At 51.0% G+C, this 11939-nt stretch overlaps 1 protein-coding gene across 6 annotated transcripts in view; it reads right to left on the bottom strand.

The window, feature by feature from the left end:
* Nucleotides 1–416: 416 nt before the first annotated feature.
* OSBPL1A (oxysterol binding protein like 1A) overlaps nucleotides 417–11939 on the bottom strand; it is a 79089-nt gene continuing 67566 nt past the window's right edge. For all 6 annotated transcript variants that reach the window (XM_036418647.2, XM_045574218.1, XM_036418650.2 and 3 more), the window contains 9 exons: nucleotides 11450–11547; nucleotides 10477–10659; nucleotides 8313–8420; nucleotides 7459–7548; nucleotides 6869–6995; nucleotides 6179–6295; nucleotides 5531–5654; nucleotides 4111–4201; nucleotides 417–1573 (listed from right to left, as the gene is read on the bottom strand). In XM_036418647.2, the coding sequence (XP_036274540.1) occupies nucleotides 1471–1573; nucleotides 4111–4201; nucleotides 5531–5654; nucleotides 6179–6295; nucleotides 6869–6995; nucleotides 7459–7548; nucleotides 8313–8420; nucleotides 10477–10659; nucleotides 11450–11547 (1041 nt within the window). In that variant the 3' untranslated portion in view covers nucleotides 417–1470. The remainder of the gene's footprint in view (nucleotides 1574–4110; nucleotides 4202–5530; nucleotides 5655–6178; nucleotides 6296–6868; nucleotides 6996–7458; nucleotides 7549–8312; nucleotides 8421–10476; nucleotides 10660–11449; nucleotides 11548–11939) is intronic.

Below are 11939 nucleotides of genomic sequence, written 5' to 3'. Positions count from 1 at the left end.
GGGCCCACTCGTCCTCGCTCCCAAAGCCGGGTTTTAAGGCATTTGTCTGATTTGGGCGAGGTGGCTGCAGAAACCCTACACCCCCTCCTCCCCCCCCCCGCACACACACAACTTGTCTCAATATCCAAAACATTTATTTTTAATATATTCTTAGGATTCAGAGAGGAAGGGAGGGAGCGGGACAAACATTAGTGTGAGAACCACGGACCGCTGCCCTCTGCACGTCCTCCCATCCCCCACCCCGGGGTGCAGCCCCGTGGCCTGAGCCCTGACCCCTGGCTCACAGGGTCACTCAGCCCCTGAGCCACCAGGCAGGGCGGGAAGGGCATCCTCATCATTTAGGATCCATTCCTCAGGAAGTTGGCAAGGCCAGCCCCTTGGACGGTTTAATGAAAGAAATCACACTTTGTGAACATTCTAAAGCCTTTATTTTGCATCAGGTAGATTATTTCATTATAACACTTGTTAACTTTAAGACAGCAATGAAAATAATTTACTGGCAGCTACCTAAGACCCCGGAGCTACAGCTCAGCCTGGGGCTGGTGGATAAATAGAGGGTTAATGTGCCCCAATTAAAGGGGCCAGGCTGCTGTACAGCAGGTCTCCATACGTGTCCTAAGTACACGGGGCCTGTGAACCTGAACACACAGGACCGCCTGCTCCACAGATAGATGCGTGTCATACACGAGTGCAACTTAATCTCCCCGGCGGCACGCCACCAGGCGAGTCATTATGTAATAACGGTGATTAAAATCTATTCTAGGGCATTTTTGTGAATTGCTAGAGTTCATACATATTTTCAATTGGAACATGGACCATTAAACACTTCTTAATCCTAATGGCTGGTTATAGAATTGTAAAAGGAAACTCAGCATCACAATAAGCAAACGGAAGACCTTTCAGTTCAGTTCATTCGAATTCTCAAGGCCCAGCTGCCCTCTGGCTCCGCAGGCCTGGGGCTGGGAGGGTCCATTGGGAAGGCCTCTGACCCATGTCTTTCTCTGCGTCTGAGCAGCGAGCCATGTATGGCAGAGGCCGACTCATTTCAAAGTCACATCTAGAACATTCAAGCCCAACAGCATAAAGTAGCCAAAATAACTCTATAATTTATAAAGCTAAGTTACATGTAGGTATATAACTTCATAAAGCTGAATTACATTCAGGTATCCACCTCCCGAAACTTCAGTGAAGCTGCCAGGAAGCACGCCCGCCCGCCCGCCCGCAGGCCCTGACCTCTGCAGACAGTACCCACGTCAGCCCCTTCAGTAGCAAAAGTACCCATTTTCTGTAAGTCTTCCATCACCGAGGTCACCTTGTGCCCTGTTTTTGGGGGTGAAATGCAAGTGACGAAGGGGGTTTTCTTTTCTTTTTTCTTTTTTTTTAAGATGAGTAGAAACCAAAGAAAAGATTTTAAAACACAGGTTTAAGACAGATCTGTAGATTAGCCCCGCACCCTGACTTGTCTGCCCTTTAATAAATGTCAGGCAGGTTTGAGTAGTTTCTGTCCCAGTAGCTGCCGGAGTAGAGCCAGTCCTGCGCCCCGTTGTGGGGGTTGGGGCCTTGATGGAACCACCTGTGGGGAGAGAGGCCGAGGTTTAGGGGGACAGAAGGGCAGCGGCCGCAGCCTGGCAGCCTCAGAACCTCCCTCGGCAGCAGTTCACCCAGGGCGTGTGAGGTGTGAGGTGCCGTCCCTCGTGCTGAGACCACGAAAAGGGCGTGTGGACTTCCCACAGCACGTGGCCATGTTGCTTAACAGAATTAGGGTCTTCTGTCTCCGACGGTTAATCAATGTTTTTGTCTAATTGTTCATCCTCTAGGCCCATTACCTGCCACTACAAGTCCTTCTTTTAAAAGCAATTAGAAATAAGAATGTGCCCTAACCTTTTCTTCATATATGTTGTCACCAGACAATCAATGGGTCTGTGCTGCCTGTCACTACTTGAGCCAATTCAGCAGAGACAGGATTGAGTCCTATATGAGCATTTACCCAATCCTGCTGGCAGCTGGGAGAGCAGGTCACCCACAAAAGTTTGCTCTGCCCCCCACCATCAGCCAGCTGCTCATATTGGGTAGAAAGACAGAGACCACATTGGGAAGTAGGCAAAAGGATTCCATTAAAAGTCCTTCTTTTGGAGGCAATTTGAAATAAGGAATTGGGATAAAGTGAACTTTCACGATTTAACTGCAGCAATGTTTTTGCCTGGTTCAGGGCAAATGTCCCCTTCTCCCCCCCCCCCCCCCCCCCACAAAAAAAAAAAAAAAAAAAAAAAAAAAAAAAAAAAAAAAAAAAAAAAAGCCTTAAAGCTCTATTGTATAAAACGACTGGATGTTGGAGATGAATGACTTGTCCAAGCTAATAACTGACATAGAAGTTGTTGGATTTTAAAGACGGTGGTTTTTCAAAGCTGTTCCGCCACATGTGGTTCACGGAGGCTGTCCCACCGAATCTCTCTGGGCCCCATCTCCTCCATGCTAACATGGACTCCCAGGCTACATGCCGGCTCCTAAGATCCTAACCTGCCTTCTAATCTGCCCTAGGCATTGTCTTGCCCTTTAAAAACCTGGCGGCCCCTTCCCCACGACCCCAGCTTCCTCTGAGTGATGGGAATGCAGACCTACTGCCCAGAGGCTCAGGGAGTGCCATGTCTTCTAAACATGATTTCGTTTCCAGAGTAACACTTGTGAACATTCTTAACTGTCTCTGCCATTCTCTCCAAATAAATAGCTTCTAATCATATTTAGCAATTAAAAGTGAGGTGAGCCCAGCTGGTGTGGCTCAGAGGTTAAGTGTCAACCTATGAACCAGAAGGTCAGGGTTTGATTCCTGGTCAGGACACATGCCAGAATTGTCAGCTTGATCCCCAGTAGGGGGCGGGAGGAGGCAGCCGATCAATGAGTCTCATCGTTGATGTTTCTCTCTTTCCCTCTCCCTTCCTCTCTGAAATCAATAAAAATATATATTTTTTAAAGTGAGGCTTGATTTGTTTGCTAAGTCCCAAATGTTCCTATTACTACAGAAGCAGTAAAAACCCTGAGAAAAACCACTTCAGGCCAGGCCAATTCCTTGAAGGATCATTTAGTAAATGCCCAAATTTTCTAGAATAATATTACATACATCATGTAGCTTTGTGGACTTTTTCCTAATTAGAAAATGTATAGCCTCCTGAGATGATCAAAGTATCTATTACTCAGACTTGGGTCAGCAAAGTAGACATAGCTGAAGGACCTTTGGTCAGAGTCCCAGGACGGTTGTCCAGTGGGAAGTACATTATGCTCTCCTGGGTCTCCAAAGCTGCACCTCTGCGGTCAGGCCTGCAGAGCCGAGCTCCAGAGAAGCTGGCGGGTCCAAGTCAGAGCGACAAGGAACGTCAAACACTCACTGGCTGAGGCCCGCCGCGGTCTCCCACAGGGAACGGGGAGGACGACGTTTGCCGGAGACATTTCACAAATTGGTGGGCATAGTAGCAAAGGATGTTTTCTCTGAAGACCATGTCATGCCTGCAAGCCTCCCAGGCTGCTTGTGGGGGCGGGGCGGCAGGGGGGGGCGCGGGTTGGGAGGAGGGAGCTGACTCTGCAATGGAGAGGAAACCTGGACCTTGGGGTGCATGGTGCAAAGGGCTAGGCTTCCGTTCAGCTCCTGAGTCTTAAAAAAATTTTTTTTTTCAAAACTCAGAAGTTTATTGTCCACTTTCTACTTCTAAGTGAAGTCCAGAGTGTCCTTTACACGAATGAATCCTATTTCCACACACGCCCAGTCCCTTGTGCCTGGAAGAGCAGAGACGCTGTCTACCGTCCCGGACACCTGGCAGCCGGCTTCACTCCCTCACCTGGGGAGGCGGTGCCTGCCAGGAAAGCTTTTCTTAATTGGCATTCACCTGGGATGACTGCGTCGGGATATTGCTCCTTTAATCTCCAAATAGCCCTTTTCTTGACGGCTGAGCACGTGGTGGTGAAAACTCAGGCCCAGGAGCAGCCTGGCAAGGCTCACCTGGGACTGCTCTGCAGTTCCCCTGGCCCACCCCTGCACCCCCAGGGCAGCCAAGACCCCCACACAGGCCCCGCCCCCAGAGAGGCCCCACCCCCAGCTCAGCTCCCAGGCCCCATGCACACCTGGTCCTCCAGTCCTCCTCCGACCTGGACCTGTTTTTGCGCGCGGCCCTCTGCTTCTCCTCCAGGCGTTTCTTCTCTTCACTGGCAAGATCTGGAATGAAGGCGACGGGAACCGGTTACGGGGCAGCGGAGCAGCGCATCCCCAGGTGTTAGCAGTAACTCCCCTGTATTCGACACCCCCAGCTGCCTGCACTCGTGACCTGCACCCATATGGGCGGGAGGCACCCGAAGGAGCCTGCATAACCCAAGGCCTCCAGAATGATGTCCCTTCTGTGAAAAGCGGGGCAGAGAAACCCAACACATGCGGATGCTCCTAAATTCTGAGACCTCTCAGAGCGTGCTTCCTTCGTGGAAGAAAGGATTCAAACGATTTTCAGAAACACTGTGCGGGCCATGGCCCAACAGCTCAGTGCTTAGTGAGAACACACCTCCAGGCGGGCATGCGGACAGCATGGCATCCCCGTGGGGGGCTGGCCTGCCCAGGAGGACATTCACTGCACCCCAGCCTCCGCCCACCAGCCAGGAGCCCCCAGCTGTGACAGCCAGCCAGTCCCCAGGCCCTGCCCCAGGCCCCCTCTGAGACCCCATGACTGACAGGAAGTGCCACACCAGCAGATAGAAAAGTTGTGGTTACCCACAAGCTCTTTGAGGCTTAGCAGGTGATACTTAATTCTAAATATACAGCAAATAGTCAAAAGGCACTTCAAAGTGGATAAAAATGTCATCTTTTCAACTTCCTCCCTGGCATTGAAGATATGCTTTTGGTTAGAATAGGCTGCCGGTGGCCGGGTGGGTGGGGGTGGGCTGGGTGGAAAGGTGAAGGGAAGAACACGGACAAATGGGCAGCCATGGAACCCGCACGGGGTGTGGAGCAGCCACAGCATCCACATGGGGTGTGGAGCAGCCACAGGGAGCAGTCAGTGACGCTGTAACTGCTGCATGTGACCGGGTGCTAGCCTCCCAGGGGACCCTTAAGTTACATAAATGTCTAACCACTCTGCGCGCCTGCAGTTAACGGAGTGGTGCACCTCAGGGTAGCTGAGGGGAAAGAAAGGAGGGTGCACCTCAGGTAACAGAGTATGTCATCACCTCAGGTAACAGAGTACATCATCACCTCTGACATGATGATGGGGCGAGTACAGTCACCTCAGCTCTCCAAATTTAATCACATTTTAATTCAAAAATGTCTGAGGCAGCATGTATCCAGGGCCGGTTGTCCCAGAGGACTGCCGAGTGTGGGCAAGAGCAAAGGAGAGACAGGCAGCCAGGCGGCGTGGCCTGCCACTCTCTGCCTTTCCTGTGACGTAACAAGCACCCTGAGACTGAACTGCGTGTCCTCCCAGGGCCTCGCAATCAGCCTCAGGAGCAGAGCCAGCTGTCCCCCCCAGAAGGACTCTCCCAGCAGCACCCGCGCCAGTACCGATCTCCCCGTTCTCCATGGCCCTGATGTCAGGCCGCAGCCGGCAGTCCGTCTTGGGAATCACGCTCTCCATGTCCTTGTCCACTTCGTTCAGCACCATGGCGAAGCTGGTGAAGTTGTACATCTGCGGGAAGCAGGATGCCCTCGTGAGCATGTGCCGGACACACGCACCAGGGGACCGCTGACAGCAACACACACACACCCGTGTAAGGCCAGGACCGTGCACTAACGGTCTCCGCTGGCGTGTGGGCCCCTGTGGGTATCGGCCCAAAGGCATCTGGAAGCAGGCCTCACGGAATGCACAGTTATGTTGCTGCCACTTTAAGCAGAACTACAGCACAGCCAGCATTCCTTCTCCTCTCTCATGGAAATCGTTCCTTGCTGGACCTCAAGAGGCTGCATCCACTTACACAGAATGAAGCCAGTGTCCCTCCTAAGGAATCACTAGCCCCCACCCCAGCACCTCTGCCTGAGCCAGGCACGGGGTGCCCAGAGTCCTGGCTCTCAGGGTCAGGGTGAGCGGGAACTGCACCCGAGCCCAGAAGGGACCGCCCCACCCACATCCCTCCTGCAGGGCCCGCACACGGGAAGAGCAGCTTCGGGGGGCTGGACGTGGACGGCGAGGACGTGTCGCAAGCCCAGCCTCACCTGCGCAGAGTTGGGGGGCCGGGGGGCTATCCGCCACAGGAGGACGCTCCCAGGGATGACAAACACGCTCTCCGAGTCCGGCATCGGCATCTCATCTGACTCCTCTGACGCGCTCATCTGGAGGAAGAGCGATGAGCAGAGTCACTTATACATTGGGAAATGGCACCATTTATGCACCGCACCCACCAGGATGCACCTGCCCGGCTGGGCCCTGACTCTCCTCCTCTCCTTGCCTGGCCCTCAGCCTCGGGCGCTGGTAAAGCCACAGCGATCCAGCGATCGAGCGCCGGGAGCTTGGTCTTTGCAGCCTGAGTGGCATTTGCATTCGAGGCTTTACTGTCACCACCATTCTCACTATCGTGTTTTTTAAGTTCTGGGTGTCTTTAAGGCAGAATAACTCAGCTGAGTATTTCCTTTGTGCAAGATTATGTTCTTGGGGCAGCTAACGCAACGAACACTGACAAACCAGCAGGCATCCCAAGAGCATGTGGCAAAGAATCCTGGAGATAAGCGTTTGATCGTGAAAAAGGTCTGAGGACTATGTCATTTACACGCCAATTAAAACAAGACTCAAGGAGAAAATTGTGTGTGCGTGAGCAGGACGGGCACAAGGTCAGACCGTGACCTAGTAACGGGCCGTCCCCTGAGGGATGAAGATGGGGCCCCCGAGCCACCTTCCAGGAGGCTCACCTGTTTGCTGTGCTTCTTCTCTTCAGTGTTTTTCTTGTCATTTTTTTTGAAGGCATCGAACGAGGCCGGATCAACACTATACAGACATTCGGTCCACTTCCCGTAGAGGGCACAGAGCTTCTTTTTGCTGCCAAAAGATACCAAGGCTCAGCCAGCAATCAAACCAGCTCACCTACCCAACTGCTGTTATACAAAGGCTTATTATCAGACTAGAGGCCTGGTGCACAAAATTCATGCACAGGGGAGGGGGGAGTGCCCTCAGCCCAGCCTGCACCATCTCCAATCCGGGACCCATTGGGGGATGTCCAACTACCAGTTTAGGTCCGATCCCAGGCCTAAACTGGCTCCTAACTGCTTGCCTGCCTGCCTGATCGCCCCACGTGGCCTGCTGGTCGTTACTGTTACTGGGACTGCATCCCGGAAAATTTGCATATTCCTCTATTATTAATATAGATTTAAAAAAAGAGTGCCTTTAAGAAAGATTTTTTTCAACGTATTGAAAAGCCTCTTCTGAGGTTAATGCAGCAGGTTTCAATACTATTCAGCAAACAACACCCATACTATTCAAGCACTTTAAATGGACACTTTACCTTTTATCTTGAATGTAGCCTTCGACTTTGTGTAATTCCTTCCCAAAAAGGCCACATGGCTTGAAATTCAACACACATTTGTCCCCGGTCCTACAAAGGAGACACAGAGCCCAGGTTACCACCCAGCATGGCAGAGGCAGGGGAGGACAAGGACTATGGTGACATTATCAACAGCAGTGCTCCAGGGCCACCACAGGCAGAGTGAAGCAAGGCCCTAAAGAGCAGTGCTTGTTGCTATGGAATGAATTATCTGTGTCCCCCCCAATCCATGTTAAAGCCCTAGCCCTCGGCTAGGATGGAGTTTGGAGGTTATTAGGTCACAAGGGTGGAGCCCTCGCAAAGAGGGTTAGTGCCCTCAGAAGAGACAGGAGAAATGCCTGCGCGCATGCACTCCACTCTCTCCCCGCCCCCCCTCTTTCTCCCAGCTCTCCCAGGTGAAGACACACAATGTGGCCACCTGCAAACCAGAAGAGGCCTGCCCAGACCTCACCTCTGCGCCCCCATCTGGGATGCGCTGCCCCTCCCCTCTGTACCATGGGAAGTGAAGTCCCACATACAGCCCAAGCTCCCACAACCCTTGCCTAAGGTCACAAAGGAGGCTTGGACCCAGCTCTTCCTATTATATCCCCAGCCCCACCTTTTGTGCAAACAACACAAACACAACCTAAGCACAGCGAGCGGCTGTTTTAAGGTTCACCGAGCCCGGGACAGCTCAGACATCAGTGAGTTCACACTCGTCAGAAACGGCAGTGAATTCTGTTCATCAATCAGGATATTTGTGACAGTGCCTGTTTTGCATTTATCCAGAGCTTTTGTAGCGAAGCCCCTGAGCGCAATGGTGCCGCGGGGCCGACCTGTGGTTGGTGATCTCCATGGTGCCGTACTGCTCGATCCAGAGCTTCCCCACGATGATGTTGTGCACACAGCAGGTCGGGTTTGTCCACGTGTACGCCTCGTTGTGTCTGAAAACAAGGCAAAGCCAAACCCGGAATCGTAAGCAAGAAGAGCTGTTTTATTTAAAAAGCGCATTTGGCCGAAACCGGTTTGGCTCAATGGATAGAGCGTTGGCTTGGGGACTGAAAGGTCCCGGGTTTGATTCTGGTCAAGGGCATGTACCTTGGTTGCGGGCACATCCCCAGTAGGGGGTGTGCAAGAGGCAGCTGGTCGATGACTCTCTCTTTCATCGATGTTTCTCTATCTCTCTCCCTTCCTCTCTGTACAAAATCAATAAAATATATATTTTTTTTAAAATAAAATAAAATAAAAATAAAAAGCGCATTTGTCTCAAATGCCACTCTGAGGACAGCCACTCCAAGCTCAGGAGGGCGGCTCCATGGTGTGGCTCCTGGCAAAGCAGGGTCCTCTGACCACTTTGTTCCTTAAAAGGACGCCAAAGCGTAAAGAAAACACTGCCCTGCAACCGCACCAAACTCTAAACACACAAAGTGTGTAACCATCCAACCCAAAGTTAGGTGAGAACGTATTTGAAAAATGAAATTGGAGGCAGAAAATAAAAATGAAGGCCTATTACTGAGCACTCTCCAGAGCAAGTACCCTCTGCTTATCAAAGGGGAAAAGTCATGTATGTGAATAAGCTCCGTTTTTAATCCTCACCTGAGGACATTATTGATTTGTAAGAGGAAGGAGGGGGGAAGGAGGGACTTATGTGAGTGAAAAACACCAATCGGCTGCCTCCCCTCCTCCCCCGGTGCATGCCCTGAACAGGGATCGAACCTGCGACCTCGGTATATTCCCTGCCCGCCAGGGCGACAGCTCCAGCGGTCCCTATGCCCAGGCATCCCAGCAGCAGGTGATGTCCTAATAGCCTTCGAGGTTAGCTTCTTCGGTGTGTATGATACATTTTAAGTTCTGTATGTGAGTAATTTCTTCTTTCCCTTTTCTGAGCAGTGTTCCCTTGGATGGTTTAGCCATGCAATCACTGAGACTTGGGCTGCTCCAGGTTTGGGGACTGTGAATAAGAATCTGTACATGTTTGTGCACGGGTTTATGTGAGAAGAGGAGTCTTCCTGTCTCTAGAGCAGGGGCCATGTGGACATAGATAACGTCCAGGTCTTTCCTCCCCAGCAGGAAGGACAGGCTCACGTGGGCGGAGTCTGTTTTCCCGGAACTGAAAGCTCACGCTTTTTCTAAAGGAAGGAAAACGTCCAGCTGACCCAATGTCTGCGATGGGCCACACACTGCTATCTCCGCAGTCCAGAGTGGATACAGTTTGAAAGGCGGTTAAACAAAGCTGATCGCCGCGATCTACAGAAAGCGTGTCTCAAAAGAACCACCACAAGGGGTCAACTGCTTTCTAACTCACAACAGATCCAAACATCAAGTTCACTTTCCAAACACACCCAGGTCCATCGACAATGCCATTACTCGTTGCCCAGCTCTACCTGCAGGCAGGTAGCTGACACTCCATCTCCAGCTTCTGAACAAGATCAGGTCAGTTTGTGATCATATATACTCACGTGATCGTATATACTCATATGTGATCATATATTCAAGTGTGATCATATATACTCATGTGTGATGTACATACTCACATGTGATGTGTCTACTCATGTGATGTGTATAATTAGATGTGAAATATAAACGTATGTGTGAATGTGTATATTAAGATGTGAATGAATGTACATACTCATGGGTGAATATACATGCTAATGTGTAGACTTATGTTGAATGTATAGACTTATGTGTGAATGTATATGTTAATATGTAGATTTATGTGTGAGTGTATAGACTTACGTGTGAATAGATATACTCATGTGTGAGTGTCTAGACTTATGTATGAATGTATATACTAATGTGTGAATGTATAGACTCATGTGTGGTGCATATGCTAGTGCGTGATGTATACTCATGTGTGATTTGTATACTTGTGCATGGTGTGTATACCCGTGAGTGATGTGTATACTGGTGCGTGATGCTTATACCCATGAGTGGTGTGTATGATCGTGCATGTGTATGCTCATGTGCACGTGTATATACAAATGGCGTGGGCCAGCTTACTGGAGAAGCTCGAGGGTGATGGTCCCTTTGGGCTCTGCCTCGACGCTCTTGCCCCAGAACTTGAGTTTGGGGTAGATGGAGCCGTGGAAGACGAAGTCGTTGCTCAGCCCCTCAGCATGGAAGGCGCTGATGGGCGGGTGATGGCTGACCTGCTCGGAGATGAGTCTGAAACCAAGGTCATCTCTGAAGGTTAAGAAAAAAGGAACATTGTCATTAATTCTCACCATGGACTGTGTACGTTATTGTCATTTCAGTCCAAAAATATTACAGACTCAACAAGTAAATAATTCTAAACTTATTATCCCGATGAAAGAACGAGTTAATACAACTGTACAAATGCACCCCAACTACTAAGTCCTCTGTTCCTACAACTCCAGCCATTTAGACATTAAACTAAAGAGCAACATGTGATTTCAGTGAGTGCACAAATTGACAGCATTAGCCATGGAAGTCTAATTCGTGTCCTTCCTTTCATATGCAGATAGGGGGTCTAGTGTGTCTACTCTCGAATATCGAGGGGATGGATGAGATTGAAACTGCGGAGAAGGAAGGGAGCACTCAGACAATTAAAGCCAAATGCATTCCTGACCGCGTGGCAAACACGAAGCAGGGGCGCCAGCCACGCTGCAATGCAGACACACTCTTGGTCTTTATGCCCATGGGACACATTTATGCAAATTCATTCCCTGTGATTAGAAAACCCCAATCATGCCTGTGATCTGCCTAAGAACAGGACGGTAATCCCACGAGAACAGATCGTAAATCCCCATAACTACATGTTGTAATGTCTGCTGTGCCAGTTTTCAGAATGTTTGCATCGTCCCTGAAACAGGAAGCATCACAGAAACCAACATCCAAACTGCTGACTGGCTCGTCACACAGCCTCGCTGTCGGTGATGCTCAGAGTATCCATTTTCCTCTTTCTTTTTAAGCGTTACACAGATCTTGCAGATTCACACGGGAGGGGTCTTACCGGACCAGCTCGTACGTCTCTCCCAGCAGCGGGTTGAAGGGCTTGCCCGTGCGCTCCCACTGCGAGGCCACCGCGGACACGGCGAACGCGGCCACACACTGCGAACGGGACGGGATCGGGTTAGATCAGCCTCGCCTGCTCCGTCAGGCCCTGAATTCTGCTTCAGGCTGTAACTTATAGCCCGGCCAGGGGGACTCGGGCCGGGTGCCAACCTATGAACCTGGAGGTCGCAGTTCCATTCCCGTCAGGGCACAGGCCCGGGCTGCGGCTCCATCCCCAGGGCGGGGCGTGCAGGAGGCAATGATCCATGTCTCTCTCTCACATTGGTGGTTCTATCTCTCTCCCTCTCCCTTCCTCTCTGAAGTAAGATATATTTTTTTAAATAAAATAAAATGAAGACTCAGAATGGCTCAGCAGCCCTGGGTGTGCCTGGGACCCTCTGCTTCCCCTCGGCCTCAAGGGTCCTCCCACCCCGTGGTGCTCTGACCAG

Source organism: Pipistrellus kuhlii, unplaced genomic scaffold (genome assembly GCF_014108245.1).
Source record: "Pipistrellus kuhlii isolate mPipKuh1 unplaced genomic scaffold, mPipKuh1.p scaffold_m20_p_6, whole genome shotgun sequence".
Lineage (NCBI taxonomy): Eukaryota > Metazoa > Chordata > Mammalia > Chiroptera > Vespertilionidae > Pipistrellus > Pipistrellus kuhlii.
Note: the sequence above shows the minus strand (reverse complement) of the source record. Positions and strands in the feature narration are given on the sequence as shown.